Source organism: Theropithecus gelada, chromosome 3 (genome assembly GCF_003255815.1).
Source record: "Theropithecus gelada isolate Dixy chromosome 3, Tgel_1.0, whole genome shotgun sequence".
NCBI classification, from domain to species: Eukaryota; Metazoa; Chordata; class Mammalia; order Primates; family Cercopithecidae; genus Theropithecus; species Theropithecus gelada.
This window is the reverse complement of record NC_037670.1, coordinates 154242822-154269789: the sequence shown is the minus strand read 5'-3', so window position 1 is coordinate 154269789 and position 26968 is coordinate 154242822. Positions and strand designations below refer to the sequence as shown.

The window sequence follows — 26968 nt, the reverse complement described above, 5'->3', positions numbered from 1 at the left end:
GTAGTTTTTAATATATTCAGTTATATGCAGCCATCACCACAGTCAATTTTAGAACATTTTCATCACCTCAAAAATAAATGTGTACCCTTTAACTATTCCCTACCTACCCCCCAGCCCTAGGCGACCACAAATCTGCTTTTTGTTTCTGTGGATTTGCCTGTTCTGGACACTTCTTAGAAATGTAATTATATAATATGTGGTCTTTTGTGACTGGTTTTTTTCACTTTGCATAATGTTTTCAAGGATGATCCGTGTTGCATGTATCAGAATTTCTTAAGGCTGAATAATATTTCATTGTATAGATAAACCACATTATTTGTCAGATAATAGACATTTGGGTTGTTTCTGTCTTTTGGCTGTTATGAGTATTATAAATATTTGTGGACAAGTTTTTATGTAGACATGTTTGCATTTCTCTTGGGTATATAGGAGTGAAATTGCTGGATAATATGTGTAACTATTTGAGGACTGATAGACTACTTTCTAAAGTGGCCAACATGAGTAAGTTTTCATCACATTTATAAAATGTTAGCGTATGTTCTTATATTAACTTGCAAAGCATTTAATAAGCAGCAAGAGTTAAACCACGTTGGTCCAAGTGAACTGAAAGCAGACTTCTGTGTTACATGTGTATGAGTTATTGAACATGTTCCATAATACAGGTGTGTGGGCACACTAACAGGTAAGTGCAGGAAAACAAGAAGAAATATTTTCAGAGTATACTCAAAAGTATACTGAGCATGGGAGAATTGTTTTGACATTTTGCTCAAAACTATTTCTCAAGAAAATTCAACATTTCTTTCATGGAAAGTTTTAGGAACAGGTAAATACAATTATATAAAGTACCAGTAGAATATGTTCGTTCGGATGACCTTGAAGTATTTTTTCAGACTTATCTGATCTTGAGATCTGAACTGAATTTTTATTACAAACTGTTAAAGCCTCTGGCATTGAAGGTTAGTTCATAATTGGTGAGTTCTGAATCACTTCATTTCCTGCAGTGGTTCCTGAGAGAATCTGAGTTCAAAGGACCGCCCCCACCAACCCCTGCCCCGCCAAAAAAAAAAAAACTAACACTACATAACTAATAGGAGAAAGTTGGCATGTCAACATAAATATTCAACTGAAAAACAAAAGGCTAAACCTGGCACCTAAAACTTGTTTCAACACTTTCCTCTGCTGTAGATTTGATGAGGGAGCAGGGAGTGGATTGTGAAATTTCCTGCCCTTTACCTTGCCCCAGGGCATTACTGTGCTGTGGGTTATACATATTTGTAGCATAACAACAATTCACAGTTGAAATTTCAGGTTTATGTTAATCATAGCCTAATATTAAACTGCATTCATGTTAGCAGTAAATTTAGTCCTCTGTCCCCTCACACCCCTCCCCGTCATTGATTTCTGGTAAGCCAGTTGACTCATTGCTTCTGTTCTTACCCTGTTTTCTCTTTGCCAAGTGTATGTGCAATTTGTTTATTCAGAGTTCAAAATTGGTATAATTGTGGTTTACTCACCCAGTAATTTTTAATTTTATATTATTTAACCTTACAAGAGAGCTAATTATAGTGAGGAATTGGATTAATTTTGTAAAGATGCTTGTCATCAGTATGAAGTTATCAAGTCTGAAGTTATCTATTGTTATTCTTATGACATTAAACAGAAAGTAGCAGATGACCAAATTGATTGATTTTGGCTTCCTGCATGATAGCATCTTTTTTTTTGCATCCCTTCCTGCTCTTCCAGACAGCAGTGACAGAAGCTCTGAGAAACATAAAATGTAGCCAAGGGGATCTGGATTTCCATTTCAAAACAAATTAATTTTAAGAACTGATAGGAGAGTTCATTAAGCCACAGGTAGCTTTTTAAGCACTCTTCTATTTTCCAGTTTTCCTTTTTTTCTCCAAAATATATTTTATCCGTAGTTGGCTTATCACCCTGCACTCCTGGAGGCTCAGGTGCCTTCACTGCAATACAGCTTTAATCTCTCTCTCATCCCACCCTTTTGGACAAGGCATGCTTGATCCCTGCAAATGTGTTTCTCTCTCCAACTTTCATTTTATTCATTCTTTTACTTGGTAAATTATGTATATGATGGATTAAGTTGTAGGCTGGGCACAGTGGCTCACACCTGTAATCCCAGCACTTTGGGTGGCTGAGGCGGGCGGATCACCTTAGGTCGGGAGTTAGAGACCAGCCATGACCAACATGGAGAAACCCCGTGTATTTCTACTAAAAATACAAAATTAGCTGGGCATGGTGGTGCATGCCTGTAGTCTCAGCTACTCGGGAGGCTGAGGCAGGAGAATCGCTTGAATCGCTTGAACCCGTGAGGCGGAGGTTGCTATGAGCCCAGATTGCACCATTTCACTCCAGCCTGGGCAATAAGAGCGAAACTCCATCTCAAAAATACAAAAAAAAAAAAAAAAAAAAAAGTTGTGGAGAAGTGAGGTGGAAGACAATTTTCTTATGAAATTGGGCAGTTTACATTTTCACCCTTAGGGTTGCTAGCCAGTGGACTGGATACTTGTACTCTTATTTTGCCGGGCAGAAAAATCAACATTTGGGAGAAGTCTTCCCCTAGAGTTATCTGGGGAGTTAGTAACAGGCAAATTAAATTGACTACAACAGAAGGGAATACTTCAAGGACTTTGAGATTAGGCAAGAGATATAAAATTTCTTTCTTTTTTTTTCTTTCTTTTTTTTTTTTAAGATGGAGTCACGCTCTGTTGTCCAGGCTGGAGTGTAATGGCGCGATCTCGGCTCACTGTGAGCTCCGCCTCCCGGTTTCATGCCGTTCTCTTGCCTCAGCCTCCCGAATAGCTGGGACTACAGGCGCCTAAAATTTCTTTTACCGGGCATTTAGAAATTTAAAATACAAATTTAACACGTATCCCATCCCCTTTTCAGTCAGATAGTTTGTGAATCTTCCCAAATAATTCAGATTTTGGCAGAAGGTGTATCTTAAAATAATGCTTTATGCTGGATTAGTGCATGCTGTTTCTAAACATTTTAGTGTAATTACACAGATAAGAAATACATGTATGTGTCTGCATGGATGATTGGCCAATTACTATTTGAACAGCTTGAGAACTTCGGTATTGGTCTGTCCATGTTGAATCACGAACATCATCCTGCCTTTGGAACAGCTGGATATCATTATTTCTAGATAGAGGCCAAGTAGAGCAATTCTGTCCAGTACTATTGGGATAATGTCACCTGTTATACATAATAAAGAAATATGCTCAGTTGTGGATTTGCGCTTCAACAGTACTTAGCTAGCTCTGTGACCAACCTTCTTTATCTGTCTGCTTGGAAATCTTCAGATGTGGTGTATGTGGCTCAGGAGTCTAACTAGTTATATACATAAAAACGGAGTCTTGCTTGCTTTGAACAACTTAGCGGAAATTCATTAAAAATATCACACTCGGCCGGGCACGGTGACTCACACCTGTAATCCCAGCACTTTGAGAGCCCGAGACGGGCAGATCACGAGGTCAGGAGATCAAGACCATCCTGGCTAACACAGTGAAACCCCGTCTCTACTAAAAAATACAAAAAACTAGCCGGGTGGGGTGGTGGGCGCCTGTAGTCCCAGCTACTCGGGAGGCTGAGGCAGGAGAATGGTGTAAACCCGGGAGGCGGAGCTTGCAGTGAGCTGAGATCCAGCCGCTGCACTCAAGCCTGGGCGACAGAGCGAGACTCTGCCTCAAAAAAAAAAAAATCACACTCACTGGTGGTCAGCTTTAAAACCATGGAGTGGTCCGGGCTTTTTGGATCGTGGGACGTGAGCCAGCCAGGGTATGGCTCTGAAAAACAGCCACAGCTGTATTCTACTTTCGTAGGGGCTCTGATTTCAGGGCTTGTTTCATTCTTGATTATATGTAAATGCAACCTTGATTTGTTTTATCTTCATTCACTTGTGATTACTGAGTTAATAAAGTCTTCCCAGTGTATGGACACTTGGCTTGTAATTGCAGGAAGTTATCTCTCGTTATTCTTTTCTGATATTAACAACAACTAAATTATCGTCTAGTAATTACAAGCTTGAATAGCGAGTTTTAGTATGACAGCAAGACTAGCCAGCTAGCTAATTACACATTAACTGCCCTCATTTCTGGAAGGCTAATAACAAATCCTATTACCATGTTTTAGCTTACAAGCTCTTAAGGTAAGCAGGGTCATAACAGGTTTGAACTAGGATGAATGACCTCTAAAAAACACCTAAGTAAGATGAGAATTGTTTTGAGATTGACAATGCAACAAGAGCAGTGTTTTTGATGAACAAGAGCTTGTTTTCTTCATTGTGATCTATGCAGTAGCATTTATTTTCTTCTGCAGCTCTCTGAAGTTTAAATATGTTGGGGGGAAAGGGGCTACAATTAGGCAATGAATGGGAAATTACCTTTTAAGCAGGTTTGGAATGCTTTAACACCAGTCCATGTCCTGTAACTACACACCTCAGATTGGTGACCTGGTAGCCTGGCCCTGAGCAGAATGTGGCTGGTTTTCCCGGCTTCAGCACCCTGTATTCATCTATCCATCTATCTTTTCTTTTCTTTTTTCTTTTCTTTTCTTTTCTTTTTTCTTTTCTTCTCTTCTCTTTTCTTTCTTTCTCTCTCTTTCTATTTATCTTTCTCTCTCTCTCTCTCTCTGTCTCTCTCTCTCCCCCCACCCCACCTCTTTCTCTCCTTCTTTCTTTCTTTATTGAGACAGAGTCTCACTTTGTCGCCCAGGCTGGAGTGCAGTGGTGCGATCTCGGCTCACTGCAACCTCTGCCACCAGGTTCAAGCGATTCTCCTGCCTCAGCCTCCCAAGTAGCTGGGATTATAGGCACCTGCCACTGCACCTGGCTAATTTTTACAGTTTTAGTAGAGATGGCATTTCACCATCTTGGCCAGGCTGGTCTTGAACTCCTGACCTCATGATCTACCTGCCTCGGCCTCCCAAAGTACTGGGATTACAGGTGTGTGCTACCATGCCAGGCCAGCGCCCTGCGTCTTTCATATTTCCCTTTCCCACACAGCACAGGAACACCTGTTTCTAGCTTAGAATACTTAAAAACAATGTTACTAAGTGAGATTTAAATGTTTTTTTTTTTTTTTTTGAGACGGAGTCTTGCTGTGTCGCCCAGGCTGGAGTGCAGTGGCTAGATCTCAGCTCACTGCAAGCTCTGCCTCCCGGGTTTACACCATTCTCCTGCCTCAGCCTCCCGAGTAGCTGGAACTACAGGCGTCCACCACCTCGCCCGGCTAGTTTTTATTTTATTTTATTTTTTAGTAGGGATGGGGTTTCACTGTGTTAGCCAGGATGGTCTCAATCTCCTGACCTCGTGATCTGCCCGTCTCAGCCTCCCAAAGTGCTGGGATTACAGGCTTGAGCCACCGCGCCCGGCCGAGATTTAAATGTTTTTATCATGTATGTTGCAAACATTCTTTGATTGTTTGAATTCCTACTAATTGTTCGTTCTTTCTTTTCTTTTCTTTTCTTTCTTTTCTTTCTTTCTTTTTTTTTTTTTTTTTTTTTTTTTTGAGACAAGGTCTTGCCCTGTCACCCAGGCTGGAGTGCAGTGTGGCTCACTGCAGCCTCAACCTCCTGGGCTCAAGTGATCCTCCTGTCTCAGCCTCTCAAATAGCAGAGACTACAGGCATGCACCACCACACCAAGCTAATTTTTCATTTATACTATAGATGGGGGTGTCACTATGTTGTCCAGGCTGGTCTTGAACCCCTGGGCTCAAGTGATCTGCCCACCTTGGCCTCCCAGAGTGCTAGGATTACAGTCATGGGCCACTGCACCCAGCCACCATTTTTGAGAGGTAGGAGGGAGGTGTTTGGTGTGTTTTTTAAAGCATCCCACTTCTTTTCGGGTAAGGGAGGTGTTTTCGTCTGTTTTTTATTTTGTTTTATTTTGTTTTGTTGCCTGCATGGCCCTCTTCATTAAGACTTTATCTTTAAAAGATCCCCATGGACTAATACGAGAAGATATGTGAATCTGCTGAGCTTAGACTTTTTATATATTTTATCCACACATGAGACCCTCTCAGTTAAGTAATTGTATGAATTCTTTAATATACCTTTGAGTATTTGGCAGCGGGTTGTATTATCTTATTTGCAGCTAGTTAGCCTTCAGTAAACTAAGTGCAGCATGGTGAGCCCTGTGGCCAGCTGGGCCTGAGCCACAGCACTGCAGGAAGTCTGGTGGGTTGCTTCAGCTCGCCACCTGTGTGCCCTCAAAGCAGCTGGAGAAATGGGCTTTTTGTCACTGAGGTTGAGTTCAAATTAATTATTTTATTATTTCATTATATTTTATTTTGTTTTATTTGAGATGGAGTCTTCCTCTGTCGCTCAGGCTGGAGTACAGTGATGCAGTCTCAGCTCACTGCAACCTCTGCCTCCTGGGTTCAAGCAATTTTCCTGCCTCAACCTCCCAAGTATCTGGGATTATACAGGCGCCCACCACCAAGCCCGACTAATTTTTGTATGTTTAGTAGAGACAGGATTTCACCATGTTGACCAGGTTGGTCTTGAGCTCCTGACTTCAAGTGATCCACCCGCTTCAGCCTTCCAGAGTGCTGGGATTACAGGTGTGAGCCGCTGCGCCCGGCTCAAATTAGTTATTTTAGAGAATATTACTTTTAATCTCAAAACTGTTTCTTTGAAGTCTGCCTGCCTATCTGATTGGTGTTGTTGAAGTTTTCCTTGAGAATAACTGCTTGGTTGTGTGCAGCGTAGGACTCTTTACAGGTTTTTGACTACTCTTCCTTTCTTGTAGAATTTCACTGTCTTTTAATGTTTACAGACTGTAAGCAGGATAAAATTTTAAAATTCAACCATTATTAACATTGCTGCTTTGTAGGAGCTGGTAAAGGAGTGGAAGGTAAAGATCTATTAGTTGTGGTGTCTAATACACCGTTGAGGAAAATCTGTTAACCCCAAATTATTAAGTACCTAAAGAAATCTGGAGATCTTAATTTATTTGCCCTATTTCAGGCCTTAACAACAACAACAAAAAAACTACCTAGTTTTTGTACATATAGTAGATACCCACCACCACCACCAAAAATAATTGTTGAATGAACAAGGTGAAATTTTATGGTTGGCTTTATTTTGAGCACATATTGTAAAATTCATGACTTACGTGGCAGTTCATGACGAATTCAATACAGTTCCTAAAGTCAACCGATGGGATTTTGAAAGGTCAACAGCTGCTTTTCTCTAGTAGTCAAGGATGCGAATAACGTGGTCGAAATTCCCAGGAGTTTCAACTGTAATGACCAAAATTGCAGGGAAGGAGATCTGTGTAAGTCACAGAAAGAGAATCATCAGTTCTGGACAACAATCAACTTATGATTTTTGTCCATCTTTTCCTCTAGGTGTGAAGAGGATTTTTTTTTTTTTTTTTTTTTTGTTTTGGAGACGGAGTCTCGCTCTGTCACCCAGGCTGGAGTGCAGTGGCCGGATCTCAGCTCACTGCAAGCTCCGCCTCCCGGGTTCACGCCATTCTCCGGCCTCAGCCTCCCAAGTAGCTGGGACTACAGGCGCCCGCCACCTCGCCCGGCTAGTTTTTTTGTATTTAATAGAGACGGGGTTTCACCGTGTTAGCCAGGATGGTCTCGATCTCCTGACCTCGTGATCCGCCCGTCTCGGCCTCCCAAAGTGCTGGGATTACAGGCTTGAGCCACCGCGCCCGGCCCCTTTTCCTTTCATCCCTGTTCCTTAAAGAATTACAGAACAGATAAATACCTTAGACAGTAGTGACTATCCCTGTGATTTTCAGCTTGGAAAGCCAGGAGTCCTCCCCCAGAGGGGAGAGGGATGGTGAAGGAAGTTTGGATAGCATGCTTCTGGAGGGTGCAGAATTTTGATTGACAGATAATCATTGTACATATTCATGGGGTGTATAGTGATATGTTTTTTGTTGTTGTTGTTGTTTGTGTTTTGTTTTTGTTTTTGTTTGAGACAGAGTCTCGCTCTGTCACCCAGGCTGGGGTGTAGCAGCGTGATCTCGGCTCACCGCAGCCTCCACCTCCCGGGTTCAAGCAGCTCTCCAGGATGCAGAATTTTGATTGAGGGCAAGAGGAACTTATTGTTTGTGGGAAATTACCTACATGATTGTTTTAAGGAAACTTTCTCTGATTACAAAGGCGAGAGTACAGAGCCTTGAAGGCCATTTAGTAGATGACTGCCCTGATCCAGGGCTGGAATGATATATTGGGCTTGACATAGTTACATGCCAGGGGAAATAGAAGAAAAACTAGAGACATTTCTGGGAAACTGAATACATGGAAGAAATGAAGAACATAGCCAGATTCCTTCCAGAGGCTTGGAGCCTGAGAGCAAGGGCGTTAGAGTCAACCTACTCCCTTCATTAGGTGAAGGGAATGGGTTTTCAGGAAAATAATCTTAGACATGTAAAGTTTGATAAGACTATGCGACTTATGAAGGACCAGTTTTATGGATTTGGTAGTTACCAACATAGACTTCTTATTTTTCTTTCTGTCTTTATTTAAAGAGACTGGGCCTCAACTGGGCATAGTAGCTCATGCCTGTAATCCCAGCACTGGGAGGCCAAGGCTAAAAGGATCACTTGAGCCTCAGAGTCTGGGACTAGCTTGGGCAACATAGAACTTGTCTCTGCGAAAAAAAAAAAAAGAGAGAGAGAGAGACTGGGTCTTACTGTGTCATCCAGGCTGGAGTGCAGTGGTTGTGATCATAGCTCACTATAACTTCAAACTCCTGGGCTCTAGTGATCCTCCCTCCTTAGCCTCCTGAGTAACTGGGATTACAGCTGCAAGCCACCACACCCAGTAGACTTACTTCTTTAAAATTGTAGGATTGCCTGGCACAGTGACTCACGCCCGTAATCCTAGCACTTTGGGAGTCTGAGGCAGACGGATCACCCTGAGATCAGGAGTTCGAGACCAGCCTAGCCAACATGGCAAAACCCTGTCTTTACTAAAAATACAAAAAGTTAGCCGGGCGTGGTGGCATGCACCTGTAATCCCAGCTACTCGGGAGGCTGAGGCAGGAAAATTGCTTGAACCCAAAAGGCAGAGGTTCCAGTGAACTTAGATTGAGCCACTACACTCCAACCTGGGGCAATAGAGCAAGACTCCGTCTCAAAAAAAAAAAAAATTATAGGATGATGGGCTTCCCGGGGTAAGAGTGTACAAGGCTAATTCTTAAAATGCAAATGCCACAGAATTTGAGCTGCTGTGCAGGATGCTGATGTCTTTCCAGATAAGTTTTTTATTATGTGTTTTTAACAAACAGGAGGCCGGGCGCGGTGGCTCAAGCCTGTAATCCCAGCACTTTGGGAGGCCGAGACAGGCGGATCACGAGGTCAGGAGATCAAGACCGTCCTGGCTAACACGGTGAAACCCCGTCTCTACTAAAAAGTACAAAAAACTAGCCGGGTGAGGTGGCGGGCGCCTGTAGTCCCAGCTACTCGGGAGGCTGAGGCAGGAGAATGGCGTAAACCCGGGAGGCGGAGCTTGCAGTGAGCTGAGATCCGGCCACTGCACTCCGGCCTGGGTGACAGAGCGACACTCCGTCTCAAAAAAAAAAAAAAAAACAAAAAAAAACAAACAAACAGGATGTTGGGCTTCTGGGGGACAGATGGTAGAAGTAGAAAGGGGATGGGGTAGGTCGGTTTGAGAACAGAAAAATGGCTTTGATGGTTCTTGGCACTTGGCACCACTTGGTGGTTTTTGAGTTACAGCATTTATTTTTCAGTATTAAGTCCGAAAAACAAATGAAGAATATTTAGGTAAAAGTCTCCAAAATGACTGCCTGTGTGCTAATTGTGGTTCCCAGTGAGGCAGAACCTGTCAAGGTTTGGGTGTCCACAGGATTTTAACCTGAAGAAAGCAGTGTATGTTACAATTTTTTGGGGGGATTGGGCGTAGAGAGAGGGTCTTGCTTTGTCACCCAGGCTGGTATGCAGTGGCATCACAACATACTGCAGCCTCGGCCCACCCACCCGCCCCTGACTTGAGCAATCCTCTCCCCTCAGCAACTACTGAGCACCTCCTCTCCTGAGTAGTTGGAACCACAGGCACATGCCACCATGCCCAATTATTGTTATTATTTATTTTATTTTATTTTTTGTAGAAACCGGATCTCCCTATGTTGCCCAGGCTATTCTTGAACTCCTGGGCTCAGGCAGTCTTCCTGCCTTGGCCTCCCAAAGTGCTAGGATTACAGACATGAACCACCATGCCCAGCTTGAAATTTTCCATTTATTTCAAAGGAAATAGAGGAAAAAGAAATAACTTGTGGTCACTGGTTCATAAATAGCCAAGAATAAAACATGAGATGTGTGATTCATCCCCTCTTGTGTTTTCTCCTTCAAGCCCTGCACCATCTCATTGTGAGTCACCTGGAGTAGGGCGATTTTACTTTTAAGAGTTGGTACGTTTTTTTCAGTGTAACTCTTTTTAATTAATACATATCCTTTAAGGGATACAGGTAGCTGAAATGTCTACCCTTTGAGGATGTCATATTTGTATTAATAGTTCACTTCTCTGGTGTAATTTGAAGTATATCTTGTAGTCACTTTTAGTAATGTGTGTTACTTCCCTGTAAGGAATAGCAGTGTTATACTTCTCCTTTTGCAGTGAAGAAGTTGAGATGTAGAAAGGAAGAGACCTGCCCAAAGTCTAAGAGCAAGTCAGTGGAAAGCCTGAAATTAGACTTGTGGTCTTTTAGATTTTTCATCTGTTGTTCACCACTGAGGAGCCAGCTTTCTGTTTGCTGAAGACAGTTCAGCCTAATGGAATTTGCTCTGCCGGATGTCCACAGCATGTTAGGTGGTGATTCTAACCATCCCCTAACACCAATTCTCCTCCAAAGTGGCCCTTTAGTCCCCCTCCAGAACAGATCTGCTTTTGACTGCCTGTGGTTTGGCACACCTCTGCCTAGAGATAACAGTGGTAACAGCAGTGTGCAGAAAAGAGGGAAGGGTTAGGGAAGGTCACTAAACCAGAGTCGAGCTGTTAGATGCGAACATTTTCTTGCACAAAAGAACCTACAAGCAAATGGCCCTTTCATTCCCATCTATTTGGGGATAGGGGATCATGGGCCAGGTAGTGTTTCCTGACTGTGCGTTTGCACACAGGTGTCTGTATCACACACTTACAGATCCCATCCAATCCTAAACCAGAAGCCCTGGGGTAGGTGTGAAGCTACAACCTTAGGATGCTAAGCAAATTTTTGGAAAAACTCCACAGGTAATTGTGATAGACAAGCAGAACCTAGACTTAGCCCAGAACCACTGCTCTAGACTAAGTGATGCTGCTTTTGATGATAAGTTGTTATGATTTGGGAGTCTCATTCCATTGCCCAGGCTGGAGTGCAGTGATGTATTCTCAGCTCACTACAACCTCTGCCTCCCAGGTTCAAGTGATTCTCCTGCCTCAGCCTCCCAGTAGCTGGGATTACAGGTGCCCACCACCACATTTGGCTAATTTTTTGTGTTTTTAGTAGAGACAGGGTTTCGCCATGTTGGCCAGGCTGGTCTCAAACTCCTGACCTCAGGCAGTCCACCTGCCTCAGCCTCCCAAAGTGCGAGGATTACAGGCTTGAGCCACTGTGCCAAACCTGTTTTTAAATATTAAATATGAATATAAACTATATGCCTAAACTGAGATTTGAGTGTTATAATTTTAACATTAATATAAGATCAGACTGAAGAGTCAGTGCTAATGAACCACATTTTGGTTCTAATTGAGTTTAAGGCAAAAGTAAGGGCTGTTTGCTCATCATAAACCGTTTACTCAGGGATCTTGGGACTTGCTTTAAAAGTTAAGATAGCCGAAAATGGCGTCAGCTGACTGTACTCTACAGGTTTAGGTCAACTGTATCGGGCTCTCTTCCTTTTTAAAGGAAGTTGAAGGTTAATGTTTTTAGATAAAGATCTTTGAACTGACACATTTTTATTATCACTATTATCAACACATTTTTATCGTTTTAGCATTAACAAAAATCTAGAGAAAAAATGTTCTTTATTTTTCTACAGATGAGTATCTTTATTTTATTATTGATTTATAGTTTTAGTCTTCTCTGCCAGTGTATTTATCTTGAAAGAAGACTATCTGCACATTTGAGAGATGCTCCTTTCAGAAACACCCTCAGGAGTAATCACTGTGTTAGCCACTAGCAGGAAAGCCTCATTGCTTTAAAATGGCCAGAGCCATCACATCCTGGCCTCCTGAAGTTGTCATCTTCACCCAAAACTAGGCCTCACGTGTTTCCTTTTCTGCTCTTCTCTTTTACAGGTGTGACTCAGCACATCTGTAAAATGGATCAAAAGTGTTTTAACGCAGGAAGACAGTAGATACAAGAAGGAAGAACCAATAATTAAGGGTTCTTTTATTTGTTTGGAACAAATTCATAGGCAAAGCCTTTTATTGGTAGCTTGAGGAAACTTAAAAGTAGTAGGAAAGGGTATAAAATCTCTTTCTGGGACACGTGAAGCTCCTAGTTTTATAACATGTTATCTGTAATATTTCTCTAGCCCTGAAGCACTTCTGAACATTACTTCAGAACATAAAACCTATGCTTTGTTTTTAAAGGTTTTTGTTGTTACGTAATAGCATCCAGCTGCTAATCCTTTTGAGCAGCACCTGTAATAATAATATGGCAGGAGGAGCCTTCCGTTCACGGTGTGCGGGTGTCTGCGGGTTGCCTCCTGCGGTGGAGTGGTGTGGAAACAAGCACATGGCCTCTGTGAATAGCCACAGAAACACCTGAACGTCCTTTGCTTAGCATCCTTCTTTGCACTTGTGAGAGATTCTTTGGGGAGGATGTGATCATCTCTGATCCATGGGTTTAGCTTCCCTGCCAACGATGGTGTGCGATTTTTGACCTAGAGACACAGGGAGCTTGTGCCTTCATGAAAGTTGGGGCAGTGTGTGTTTTATCCATTAGCAGAGGCAGCATAATGGATGAGCTCAGGTTTGAGTTCCAGATCCATACGTAAGCTCTGCGTGCCTCAGTTTCTCCATCTGTAAAATGGTACCTACCTCATTGGAAGAGTGCCTTGCTTGTAGTAAGCACTATGTAAGCATTAACCTGCCATTACTGTTAATGGGCCAGGCGCAGTGGCTCACGCCTGTAATTCCAGCACTTTGAGAGGCCGAGGTGGGCAGATCACAAGGTCAGGAGATCGAGACCATCCTGGCTAACACGGTGAAACCCCATGTCTACTAAAAATACAAAAAAATTAGCTGGATGTGGCAGCGTGCGCCTGTAGTCCTAGCTGCTGGGGAGATTGAGGCAGGAGAATGGCGTGAACCCGGGAGGCGGAGCTTCCAATGAGTGGAGATCTCACCACTGTACTCCAGCCTGGGTGACAGCAAGACTCCGTCTCAAAAAAAAAAAAAAAAAATTACTGTTAATGTAACTATTGTTTGACTCTTCCCTGTTCTGGGATCACATTAAATTGTAAAACTGCTATTTTTTGTTTTTGTTTTTGTTTTTTTGAGATGGAGTTTTGCTCTTGTTGCCCAGGCTGGAGTGCAATGGCGCATATCTCGGCTCACTGGGTTCGAGAAATTCTCCTGCCTCAGCCTCCCAAGTAGCTGGGATTACAGGCACCCGCCACCACACCCAGCTAATTTTTGTATTTTTAGTAGAAACGAGATTTCACCATGTTGACCAGGCTGGTCTCAAACTCCTGACCTCAGGTGATCCAACCCATCTCAGCCTCCCAAAGTGTTGGGGTTACAGTTGTGAGCCACTGTGTCTGGCCTATAAAACTTAATTTGCTTACCTTTTGGCATTTTCTACCACTGCTTTAATAACTCACCCACCCAAGGATAAAGATAAGAAAATAAAAACATTTTCAGACTTTTCATGTTTTATTGGATATTTCAAACATACACCAAAATAGAAAGGACATATTTACAGGAAAATGTTATTTTTATTTTATTTATTTATTTGAGACAGGGTTTCACTCATTCACCCAGGCTGGAGTACTGTGGTGCAATCTCGGCTCACTGCAACCTCCACCTCCCCAGGTTCAAGCAGTTCTTCTGCCTCAGCCTCCCAAGTAGCTGGGACTACAGGTGCGCGCCATCATGCCCAGCTAATTTTTGTGTTTTTTAGTAGGTACGGGGTTTCACCATGTTGGCCAGCCTGGTCTCGAACTCCTGGCCTTATGTGATCCACCCACCTTGGCCTCCCAAAGTTCTGGGATTGCAGACGTGAGCCAAAAATGATTTTTAAAGGCAAAAGAAATGTCATTTGAAATGTGAAAAGTAGAAGTTACACACCTATTGCCTTGACGTAGCTTTTTAAAATGTTCGTCTTATGCATACACACTGTACATAGTTGTAGTTCTAGAAAACATACCATTTTATGGCCTTTCTCTACCCAGCATTCAAGTATAAGCATTTTTTTCCATTGAAAACTACTTGTTTTCAATGTAGTTGAAACAAGTACATTGTTTCAACAAGTAGTTTTCAATGGTTTTGTACCATAATAATTGTTTCCCTTTTTTAAAAATATATAAATGAAACATCGGTGAAAATCTTATTGCAGATAGTTTGGGGGTTATCTAGGAAGGTGATTTTTGTTTTGCTTTTTTGATTAAGAGTGTCAGCATTTCTTTCGTGGTACATGAGAACCTTACTATAAAGTGGCTCTTTAGGACTGTTCTGAAGTCAGCCTTATGAAGGTGAAATAAACCCTGATGAAATCACCCCAAGTCTGTGGCTTTTGTTATAAGGCAGAGGTGCTCTATGTCAATACCTGGTGTGTGAGAACAGGACGTGGTAGCTGTCATGGGGCCCTCTAGCCCATCATTCTCTAGACCTGCACTGTCCAATACAGGATCTACTAGCCATTTGTGGTTATTTAAATTTAATTAGAATTAAATAAACTGAAAATTAATTTCCTTATTCACACTGGCCATATTTTGAGTGCTCAGTAGCCACTTGTGGCTATTGATTTAGATGGGGCACATATAAAATGTTTTTATCACTGCAGAAAGTTTGGTTGAGTAACACAGCTCTAGATTATTCTCTAACTGCTCAGCTTCTTAACCTTACAGTGGTAAGAGCCACCTCTTAGGTAAGATTTTCTAGAGCAAAGTTGGGCAGACCTTGGGTACTTGTTTTTGTATGTGTAGTTTTATAGGAATACAGCCACATTGATTTGTTGACCTATACTCTGGCTGCTTTTGTGTTAACAGTGGCAGAGCTGAGTTTTGAATAGATACGACAGAGACCATATGTGGCCTGCAAAGCCTAAAAGTATTTGACCCTTTACAAAAAGGTTTGCCTACCCCTTTTATCTAGATCAGGGTTTCTCAACCTCAGAACTGATGACATTTTGGTCTAGATAATCGTTTGTTGTGGGACTGTCCTGTGCGTTGTAGGTGTTTAGCAGCTTCCCTGGCCTTCACCCACCAGATGCCAGTAGCACCCCTTAGATATGACAACCAAAAATGTCTCTAGACATTGCCAAATTCCATGGGGAGCAAAATCACCCCTGCCTGAGAACCACAGATCTCAAGCAGTGTGGCTTGGCGAAGCATTCGTCTGTAATACTGCAGAGGAGCGCCCACTGTTAAAAGAAAAATGTGTTGAAAGAGTTGACTAAATTAACGAGTAGTTTTGTATGCTACTTAGTATACTTCAGCATTGTCTGCAGAAACAGGAATGTTTGATATAAAACATAACAAAGTCGCTGGAGTGGGGCAGAGTCATGGAAGCGTTCTCATGTCCTTCTATTTCTCAGGGGTGCCACAGTTCACTGAGGAGCAGAGAGTGGAAGTTACAGCATCTCTGAGCTGTGGGGCATGTGGGTTGTGTTATATCCAGGTTCTCAGGGCCTGCTTTTCTAAAACGCTGGGTAACTGCAGGTGTTTGTTGTTTGCTAACTGTGTGTAGATATCATCTGTGTATGCCTGGCAAGAAAGCAGTTAATAAATGTCACGTCTGTAATCCCAGCACTTGGGGAGGCTAAGATGGAAGGATCACTTGAGTCCAGGAGTTCAAGAGCAACCTGGGCAGCATAGGGAGACCCTGTCTCTATTAAGAAAAAAAAAAAAAAATGTAGCTGGGCATAGTGGCACATGCCTGTAGTCCAATTTCCTTGGAAGACTGAGTCTGGGAGGTTGGCTTGAGCCCAGGGGTTTGAAGTTGCAGTGAGGTATGATCACACCTGTGCATTCCAACTTGGGCAACAGAGTGAGATCCTCTCTCAAAAAACTCTTTTTTAAATAAATAAATGTAGTAGATTGGTGCTTATCTGTCTTATGAATATTTGTGGTTTTATGTGGTCCATATAATTCCTATCCTCATTACCCAGAATAGTTGAAAAATTGGTTGTATTTACCTCCATTAGAAGTTGCAAGAATTGAATTAAATGTCAAGTCCTATAAAATTGTGTTCAAGGCTGAGCACAGTGGCTCACACCTGTAATCCCAGCACTTTGGAAGGCCGAGGCTGGCAGATCACTTGAAGTCAGGAGTTCGAGACCATCCTGGCCAACATGGTGAAACCCCATCTCTACTAAAAATACAAAAATTAGCCAGGCGTGGTGGCAGGTGCCTGTAGTGCCAGCTACTTGGAAGGCTGAGGCAAGAGAATCGCTTGAACCTGGAGGCGGTTCAAGTGAACCTTGAACCTGGAGGCGGTTGTAGTGAGCCGGGATTGCACCACTGCACTCTAGCCTGGGCAACAGAGCGAAAAAACAAAACCAAACCAAACAAAAAAAACTATCTTCAATTCTTTTAAGACCCAGCATTTGAATACCTTTCACAGTGGGGGGTTTTGTAAGCTGTAGAAAATGGCTATGTGAAATAGCCATAGACATAGAGTGAAATAGAATTGGGAAAATTGTCTTTCTTTTTTTTTTTTTTTTGAGACGGAGTCTCGCTCTGTAGCCCAGGCTAGAGTGCAGTGGCCGGATCTCAGCTCACTGCAAGCTCCGCCTCCCGGGTTCACGCCCTTCTCCGGCCTCAGCCTCCTGAGTAGCTGGGACTACAGGCGCCCGCCACCTCGCCCGGCTAGTTTTTTGTATTTCTTAGTAGAGACGGGGTTTCACCGTGTTAGCCAGGATGGTCTCGATCTCCTGACCTCGTGATCCACCCGTCTCGGCCTCCCAAAGTGCTGGGATTACAGGCTTGAGCCACCGTGCCTGGCCGGGAAAATTGTCTTTCAAAGTGAGTATCAGGTATATCTTTATCTCGTTCTTCAAATTAAAATTAAAAATTTTAACTGGTATTGAAATGAATGTGTAATACAGGTCACATGTACTAGAGCACACTTGTATGGAGAATCATCCCCATGTAGTTAAATATCTAAGAAGGTAAGCAGCTTGACTACTGAATGCAGGTGAATTTTAGGTGAACTTGTATTTCCTGTGCATGACATGTTTCTGTTTGGTTTTTCAGATCTTACCAATATATTTGAGTCCTTCCTACCCCAGTTGTTGGCCTATCCTAACCCCATAGATCCTCTCAATGGTGACGCTGCAGCCATGTACCTCCACCGACCAGAAGAATACAAGCAGAAAATTAAAGGTAAGAGGGTGCGTAGTTTACCTAGAGACAAAAGAACTTAAATCTGTTGGGCTTCAGTCGTTAAAAGTCCTTCTTAAATTACTTAGTTCCTAATACTTTTTCTCGGGCCTAAAAAGAGACAGCTGTGGGCTGAAGTAGCACTCACCAACCTCGGGTGGTAGTAGCACCAGTTTGCTCATCCTTTAGGATTTAGAATCCTATTTTCCCATTCTTGAAACAGTTTACATGCTGATGGGATGTGAGTTTGATTTAAATGAAGATAAGTTTGCGAAAGAACATATAGCTGGCCATGGTGGCTCACGCCTGTAATCCCAGCACTTTGGGAGGCTGAGGTGGGCGGATCACGAGGTCAGGAGGCCGAGACTAGCCTGGCCAACGTGGTGAAACCCCATCTCTACTAAAAGTACGAAAATTAGCTGGGTGTGGCGGCACGCGCCTGTAGTCCCAGCTACTCGGCAGGCTGAGGCAGGAGAATTGCTTGAACCGGAAAGCAGAGATTGCAGTGAGCCTAGACTGTACCATTGTACTCCAGCCTAGGTGACAGCAAGATTCTGTCTTTAAAAAAGAAAAAAAAAAAATCTAAAACTCCACCTGAATTCATTGGATTGTCCATTTTACCTCTGTTACTTTTCATAGTGAAAAGTCTAGATACATGAAGCTCCACCAAGAAGCAAAGGAATTCAAAGTGTGTAATATACCTGCTGTTTTTAACCAATGGCAGGGTATTAGTATCTAGCCCATTTTTCACATGATGGGCCCGTCTGCATAGCAGTCCAGAATGTTGGCTTCCTCAAAATGTGTGGCCTATCTGAGGTACATTTGCAAGAGGTGGCAGTAGAAGTAATTTACCAGAGCTTGAATGTGCAGGTCTTCACTCTGAAATGTGCAGGTATGAGGCAAACAGGGACTATTCATGAAACAATAGCTTTTCTTCTGTTTGTTTTCTAATTCTTCTTCCAAGGTCTCTATAGGGTATTGTTTGGAGCTTTTGTTGAGATAAAGCAGAAATAAATTTACTATAATTAAGTAGATCTCAAGTGCTTTGCAAATTAATATCTAATTTATGTAGCAAAATACATAGCTGAGCAAACATGTATTTGAAGAAAAAGGCAGTTTCAACCAGATAAAGTGCTATTATGAGACTATATTAAAATTTTGAAATAGGAATCACTTAGCAATGTCTGCAAACCACAGATATCTTGGAGCAGAGTATATTTCTCTAGTTCACATATGCATTCCGTCTCAACAATTTAGCAGTAGCCCTGTTTCAGTACATATCTGCTATAGTCCCATTTACAAAAAGAACCGAGCCTGCATTTATCTTAGAATGGTTCACTCCAGGGTACGGACCCCCGGCCTTAGGAAATGTTCATGTTGGCTATCGTTTTGTCTTTCTTAGAAATCTGAGAAAATCATGGCCATCAGACCTGAGCTCACCCCCAGTTCCTACTGTACCTTGATGTCTTCTCCCCTCCCCCCTACATCTTTTCTTTGTTCCTGTGGGAAATAAGAGACACCCTTCCTCATTTCTCAAACTCACTCCCACCACCAACCTGTGATCTTGTTTCCCCAGCCCCCCGCCCCTCCCAACGCAGTCTTCCTCCTGCACCTGCCGGAGGTCTCCCTGTTTCAGAAGCGGTGATCCGCTCCTGTGGGCTCCCTTAGGAGTCATGCTGTTTATTCCCTTTCATTTTCAAACTTGCATCCTCACCGTAAACTCCTCTAATTTTTTTCCCCTCCTCTGCTTAATCTCTGCCCTCATTTCTTCCCAATCCTTTGGACTCTTCTCAGGTTCCATTTTGCTGGACCTCTCTGCAAGTGTTATATTTTACCCTAACCTTTCTGGAAAATTCTCATTCCGTTTCCTAAATGTGGTCATTCACTTAGGACTTGGTCCCTGGGCTCCATCTCTTCCTCTCACCCCTGGGGACCTGCTTCACCTCTCACAGCTTCAGTCAGTCCCCTCCAGGGAGATAATTTCTCAATGTGTGTGTCTAGGCCTGGCCTCTCTCCCAAGCTGCTGCTGGACATTTCCATTTGTGTGGCAGTCACCACCAACTCAACACACCTAACACAGTCAGCGTTCATATTTAGTTGGCAGTGTCTTATAGTGCATGTCTGAAAACGTGTTTAAATATTGGATAGCCCATAGCACTGGGCACCATTGGAGCTGTCTAAAGCTGTCACTTCCCTGCTCAGAACCCTTTGCTGGGTGACATCTTTGCCTGCCATTCAGGGCTCTCTGATACTGAGTGGAATCTACCTCTTTGCCTTTACTCCTTTTTTTTTTTTTTTTTTTTTTTTAAGAAAAGGTTTAAATTTTGCTCTCCCTCGCTCTTTTTTTTTTTTTCGAGATGGAGTCTTGCCCTGTTGCCTAGGCTGGAGTGCAATGGTGCGATCTCAGCCCACTGTAGCCTCTGCATCCCGAGTTCAAGTGATTCTCCTTCTTCAGCCTCCCGAGTAGCTGGGATTACAGGCGTGTGCCACCACGTCCGGCTAGTTTTTTGTAACTGCTTCCCTCTGGTGACACTTAGCAGCTCCTTCCTTTTATCTTCCTCTGTTTCCTCCTCCTCATTGGTGACCTCGCTTTTCCTTTCCCTATCCCAAAGGCCTTGTCCTAAGTACTTAATACACATTTGTTTCCTTGAATACATTAAAGAGGGCTGATAGTATCAAATTCTAGTGTCAAAAAAACAATGTCAATATGTAGCTTCTACAAAGGAAGACGCAAAATAGCCAACCCATTAGAGGTTAAAAATAAAATTGTTAAAGTTTGAATAAACATTTATTTCACTCAAAAATGTAAATTAAGGTAAATTCCGGCCGGGCGCGGTGGCTCAAGCCTGTAATCCCAGCACTTTGGGAGGCCGAGATGGGCGGATCACGAGGTCAGGAGATCGAGACCATCCTGGCTAACACGGTGAAACCCCGTCTCTACTAAGAAATACAAAAAATAGCCGGGCGAGGTGGCAGCGCCTGTAGTCCCAGCTACTCGGGAGGCTGAGGCCGGAGAATGGCGTGAACCCGGGAGGCGGAGCTTGCAGTGAGCTGAGATCCGGCCACTGCACTCCAGCCTGGGCGACAGCGCGAGACTCCGTCTCAAAAAAAAAAAAAAAAAAAAGGTAAATTCCTACCTAATCATGGGCTACTTTAATCTCATCAAAATCATTAGCATAAAGTTTTGTTATAATGAATTTGAAGGGCTCTAAGTCTCAAGTCTGCAAACCTTTTCTGTAAAGGACCACATTGGCCAGATGTGGCCTTTATCACACGTTCTGTTTATTTAAGACAATCTTTAAAATATAAAAACATTCTTAGCTAGGCCCTGTGCTAGTTATTCAAATCCGGTAGGCCCATTTGGCCATTCCACTTATCTTCCTATTGCAGTGAGTCCCTGCAACTCTATAGGAGGAAAAACAAAGCCACAAGGGTGTGTTTTTGTGTGGCTTGCATTTTGAATAGGTTTCTGTCTTGTCTTTTCCTATTATGTGTAGGCTATTCACTTGAAAACAGAGTTTTTAGGAACAAGTTTGTTTATTCAGCAGTTCTTAAAAGCAGTTTCAGCAGTCTTATTCAGCCTAGGATTCCACCAAGGCTGTAGCAGTGGAAATCTACCTTCAGGTAAATTATACATGGAAAAGCCACCCAGAGCCAAGTGGTGTCTCCATATAGCAGCTTAGTCCTGAGCAGATTGAGCAATGGTTTTGCCAGCTGTTTCAAAAACCTGACAGGCAGGATCTGTTTAGACTAAAATCGATTCCTAAAATAATAGACCTGGGCTGACTGTAATGATGTAACTGCAGATCTAAAAATGATGGGGGATTTCCTTATAAAATTACTATGGAATCATGACTAGTCCTGTCTGTACTATCTGGGAGGTGAAAGTAAAAAGAAAGCATGAGGCTCCCATTTCCCCCGTCCCTGAAGAGTCATTGGGGTGCTGCAGCGCACGTATTGCCCTGCAAGCTGAGCCTGCTGTGTTGCTCTTCCCAATATCCCTTCCCTCAGGGGGCAAAATGCAGAAACCCTGTCCCAAAGAAGTCTCCTTGTGGGATTCCCCTTAGCTGTAGTGACCATGATTACTGTCATCTTTGTCCCCCCGGTGTTCAAGGTAAGTTTGAACCTCCCCAGCCTTGCCAGCTTTTTGGGGTCGCCAAGCACATGCCTACCCACTCACTGCCCTTGTTGTCTTTCTCCCACCCGGTGCAGAGTACATCCAGAAATATGCCACGGAGGAGGCACTGAAAGAACAGGAAGAGGGCACCGGGGACAGCTCATCGGAGAGCTCTATGTCTGACTTTTCCGAAGATGAGGCCCAGGATATGGAGTTGTAGTAGAAAAAGCACCTGCTTTTCAGAAAGACTATTATTTCCTAACCATGAGAAGCAGACTATAATATTCATATTTAAACAAAGCAATTTTTTTTATTACTAAACAAGGTTTTTATGAATAATAGCATTGATATATATATATTATATATCACCCTTTAGATCTTGATTTCTTGGTCATTTCTCAACCTGAGGTGCATAGCATATTCCCACATTCCATTTGGTAGCAATATGCGGTCCGAATGCATGCATTCATGAGTCCATGTGGCCAAGTCAGCCTGTGTGCTACTGAACTGTCAAAGGAAATAGCCGCTCTGATAGGTAGACATGAGTAAAAAGAACAGGAAAAAATCGCTTCTTGTATTGATGGTTCCAAAGAAACAAACCAAACCAACCAGCTCTTGGATGTGAAGATAAAATAGTGCTTTTTCAAAATGGAAAGGAAAAACTTGGGGAGGAAGAGACCTGCTGTGGGGCCATTAGAGCCAGCCACATAAGAATCAGAGCCGCTCCTTCCTGTGAATCCTAGGTGGCCCTATGTCTTCTGTGGAGTTACAGTATATAAAACAGGGAGCTAATTAGAGTATTAAAACGTAAAACCATTTTTTTGACTCTGATTTTAAGTACATTTTTATATGTCAGTTCCTGCCCTTCACACTACCAGGCCCTGCAGCCACAGTGTTCTGTTGGAGAAACTTGGAGAAGTATTTTCTGAACTGGTTCTTTTTCTTGGGGTAGAACTTGTAATCCAGACCTGTTTTTGAAAGGACAGCACAGGAGGAGAAAAGTGACTGGGACGATGCTTCCTCTCATCCAAAACACATGCAGAGTCACATCCTCGTCCTAGTGTTTGGCAGTTTGAGACCGCTACCCTGAACTTACGAGCTTTAAATAAGAGGGTTGTATTTTCGGGGGGTTATTTTTTTTTTGGTGTGTGTGTGTGTGTTGTGCTTAGAAAGGTTGCAGATTTCATCTTCACCTACCAAGAGGCGGCTGCCTCCTTGGACAAGCCGCTCATGGACCATTAGACTTGAGAAGAAGACCCATGTGGTAATGCAAAGCCCTGGGTACTTGGGTGTTTTGGTTTGGTTTTCCCTTTTTCTGCTGCTCTTGGCAGCAGCCTGGTCATCATCTGCTTGTGGGAGTGGGAAATGGGTATTTTAGACCCAACACAGGTTCTAAATTTAAAACGAATAATAATTGGAACAAATAAAGGTTTTTGTACCCAGAGTGATTCTACATGGGAAAAACAAACCAACTTTTTTCAGAGAGTGACCGAATAGGAAGAACTGATTCAGAAATACGATGTTGTAGAACATGCCTTGCAGGAAGAAAATGTTTTCTCTCCTGTGTATGTTAAGAGGAAATCAGTTTAAAATGCCTGCTAATCAAATGTCGACTCAGCTAACCATATGTCCAGGTTGCTGCAGAGTTTCTTTCAAATCTCAGTGTTGCCTGCTGAACTTGGAGGGGAGTTTGGAGAAATTTTAGACAGCAGCTCTGTATTTTTTTGCCGCAGCCAATAAGATAATAGCAGAATTAGCCAATCCTAAAACCTTCTAAAGACGATTTTTGAGCATCCCACTGGGATTATTTAATTTTTCTTTTTGTCGTGTGTTTTTAGTTTAGAAGTGCTGTATTCCACAAGGTTTAAGTCAGTGAGGTTGGAAGATACCCTCTCTTTTTTTATTCAAAAAGCACAATCAATCTTTTCTTTGAAAATCTATATAAAGTACAACTTGCTTTTAGCATGATTATTTTCCTAAATAAAAAGACAAAGAATTTACTTTACATTTATGTTAATTACGGGCATGAAGCAAAAGGTTTTCTTTAAAAAAAAAAAAAAAAGTGCAGTGATGTAGGGCTGTGGTTAGTTAACCGTACTGAGTTATCCATCTAGCATCTGTGGCTTGCTGGAAGGGTAGTATTAACTATTTAACATGTAATGGTGTACTTCACTCTTACCTAGCACGCTGTCTTCTCATTGCTTTGGGGGAGGGAGGGTCTCTGCTGGCACTGTCTAACTTGCTTACCTGCTGACTTTGCAGTTTGCTTGTGCTATGACATTTATTGTAGGTGCTATTTAGGGTAGGCTTAAAGTGCTGGGTGGTGATTTGAGTTCAAACAATAAAAAATTGTATTTTTTCAATATTGTATAAACAATAGTGTTCTAATTACCTTAAAAAAAATAATGACCAGTTAAGAATTGCTTTTGATCTTGTCAAAAAACCGAGTAGACCCCAGTTTTGGGAAGGTGTGTGAGCAGTGTCATGGCTCTGCCCCTTACCTAATCCCACATCTCTCTAATGATAAGACATTGGCTCGCCTCTGACCAGAGCCCCAGCACCAGAGAGCGGAAGGTGCAGAATTGTCAAATGACCTACTGGGGGAGGTTGTAGGAGTTAAGCAGATTTGAGTGTGGCTGCAGAGTGTGTGTGTGTATATATGTGTGCACACGTGCGAAGAGAGTGTGAGCGAGAGAGTGTCCATCTAAGTCTGTATGATGAAGGTGGGATAAGGCTCCTCTCTTAGCGCTGGAAGCTCCTGTAATTGCCGCATAGATCCCACTATGCCCTCTTGCTCTGTGCAAGTCTGTCCCGTCCAGGCACTAACCTTGGTCCCATGCATGTTTACATTCTGGGTGGGGCTTTGCCTCTCCGCTGGGAAACTGACTTTTGCTGGGTTGAACAGAGTCTCTTCTTATGCTTTTTGTCCCTTCCCTGCGCCTGGGAGAGGTGTGAGTAGGAACCCAAAACATACAGGTACAGAAAGATCTGGAAGAAGGCCTGGCAGTGAATCTGAGGACTCTGGGCCCCCTACAATAGATGGTAGCGTAAGTCTGGAGCAGGGGTGTTTCACCACCAGATGCCTTTCCAGGCTGCCCTTCCAACACTCAGAAGAGCATCCAGATCCCTGGGCAGAGGCTGTACATTCTTGGCTTTAGAGGTGGTGGCAGCGGCAGCAGGTCAGAGCCACTTCTGGCGGTTTCCCTCCCCTTTTTAGTGCTTTAGTGCCCATAGTTTTTGGATCCTCATGTTTTACCAGCACAAGCCATTCTTCGCCCCTGTTCGCATAACTGAGCTCAAGCTCTTGCCAAACACCAACAAGCAAGATGGTTGCAACCTGGCAACATTGAATCCACCACCCTTAGGCTCCCTCTGGAAGCCCCAGCACCGGGGGCTTATTGGCACAGGGTCAGTGGTGGCCATCCTGGACACTGGCATTTGGCTTTGTCTTCAATCTCATCACCCTCCTTGAGGTTACTGTGCAGTTTCAACCAGCATTTTATACTAGTGAGGTCATTATCAGGAGTTGCTATATCGTCTCTCCAGTACCTAACATTTCTCATCCTCTTCAAAAGCTGTTCTGACTGCCAGCTGGCTGATCTAAGCTCCTGAGGAATGTCTCCTCTCAAAGGCATTTTTCCCTCCAAAGGCCCCCAGAAGTCCTAGTTGGCATTGGCCTGGCACGTGCTTTATATTAGGCCTCCCGTTGGGATGGCTGAGAATCATGAAAGACAGATCCTCCGCTAGCCTCAATGGGTCGTTTCTAGACACCAAGTCTCTGGGAACTAATGTTTGATTTTAAATGGCATATGGCCCTTCCTTGTTTCAGTGACTTAGAAAAGTAAAAGCCATTTACAAAAGTTAGCAAGATTTTTTATCGACTTCCCACCTGGGCTCCTAGCCTTGTTGAATGAAATCAAATATCTCTGATTGGGCGCGACGAACTGCATTTCTTTGGACTTCCGAATCCATGTTTGTGCTTTCTCTGGCCCCTTAACACCTCGGCGATTCTGTTAGGGATGGGATGAGTGGGAGGAAGCCCTTTGAGAAGGGGGAATCGGCCCTCTGGTGCGCAGGTTTTCCACTCATCTGAGGAAGGGCCAGGGCTCTGAACTTAGCCAAACACTCATCTTGGCTGTGGGCTTGGGAAGAAATGGCCATTATTTATGGATTGTATTTGGTACATATTGTGTGATACTTGAAAAGATAAAAGGGACTGCCAGCCCGTAACTGAAATCTGAAGCTTTTTATCGCTTATTTTTCCTTGCCCTGTCTCCTCCCTTCCACCTTTCTTCTTGCATTGTGATGATCTAGTAGGCATGTCTGTCAACAGGAGACATGCCTCCTCTGACTATAACCTCTTAATAGTTGTGTATAATGAAAACTGTAAACTTTTTTAAATAAACGTGTATATACCTTGGCAAATGGCTGGACCTTGATCAATAAGATAATAGCCCTCATGATTACTGTCAGCTGGTTTTCTAAAATACCCTCTCTGTTCTGGCTCCTTTGAGCAGCAGACGCTGGCTTCTTCTGGCTGAGCAGCTCTTGGAATGCAGGTGACTAAATTAGTTTGGGAAGGGAGTGGCACCCTTAGGCAGTGATAACCTAGAGGCTCTGCCCAGAGGCCTGTCCTTGAACCTGGAACTCAGATGCAAGACTGCTGGCTATGAACGGGGCCGTGAGGCTCCTCCACTAGAGCCTTGTAAAGCCCGAAGGTCCCTATCTACCCCTATGCCTAAACCTTCTAAGCCCTGTCAGCTCACACCCAGTGAGGATACTCCGAGGCCTGGAGTTCACGGACAGTGCAGCTTCCTGCGGGGGCTGATCTGCCTAAACAGGTGGTCCTCTGCCAAGTGCTACGCCTCCTGGGAGATGAGGACGGTGGGTTTTGCATGGGAAAACGCTTATCGCTGGATTAGACCAGCATTTCGATTGCTTTCTAAAGCGTTTGCTCTCGGTTACCACCAGATGGCGATACTGCTCAGTCTAATGGAGATGGTTTTGTTAGCAGGACCTTAAGACAAAGGAAATACTTTTGCTTTGTTCGTGTGTTCTCATTCCATCTCTTTTCCACTGTTTTCTCCTTGTTCATTCCCCTAAACTCCTTTTTCTCCTTCCCTACATCCTGATGCATTCTCCTCAGTTGGCCCGGCTTCATACCTACCTGCCAGATTGAATGAGGTGGGACTGCTGAGGAATGGTGTGCCAGTGCCTGCTCCCTCCCCACTGGCAGGGAACCCCCTAGCTACCCTGGATGCCTCCAGAGCCCAGAAGCAAAACGTTTAAGACCCTCTTTGTGGGTGGCACTCACGGGCCCTT

At 43.4% G+C, this 26968-nt stretch overlaps 1 protein-coding gene across 5 annotated transcripts in view; it reads left to right on the top strand.

Moving 5' to 3' along the window:
- UBE2H (ubiquitin conjugating enzyme E2 H) overlaps positions 1-26071 on the top strand; it is a 118221-nt gene extending 92150 nt beyond the window's left edge. For all 5 annotated transcript variants that reach the window (XM_025378148.1, XM_025378147.1, XM_025378151.1 and 2 more), the window contains 2 exons: positions 17404-17532; positions 21742-26071. In XM_025378148.1, the coding sequence (XP_025233933.1) occupies positions 17404-17532; positions 21742-21866 (254 nt within the window). In that variant the 3' untranslated portion in view covers positions 21867-26071. The remainder of the gene's footprint in view (positions 1-17403; positions 17533-21741) is intronic.
- Positions 26072-26968: the final 897 nt, after the last annotated feature.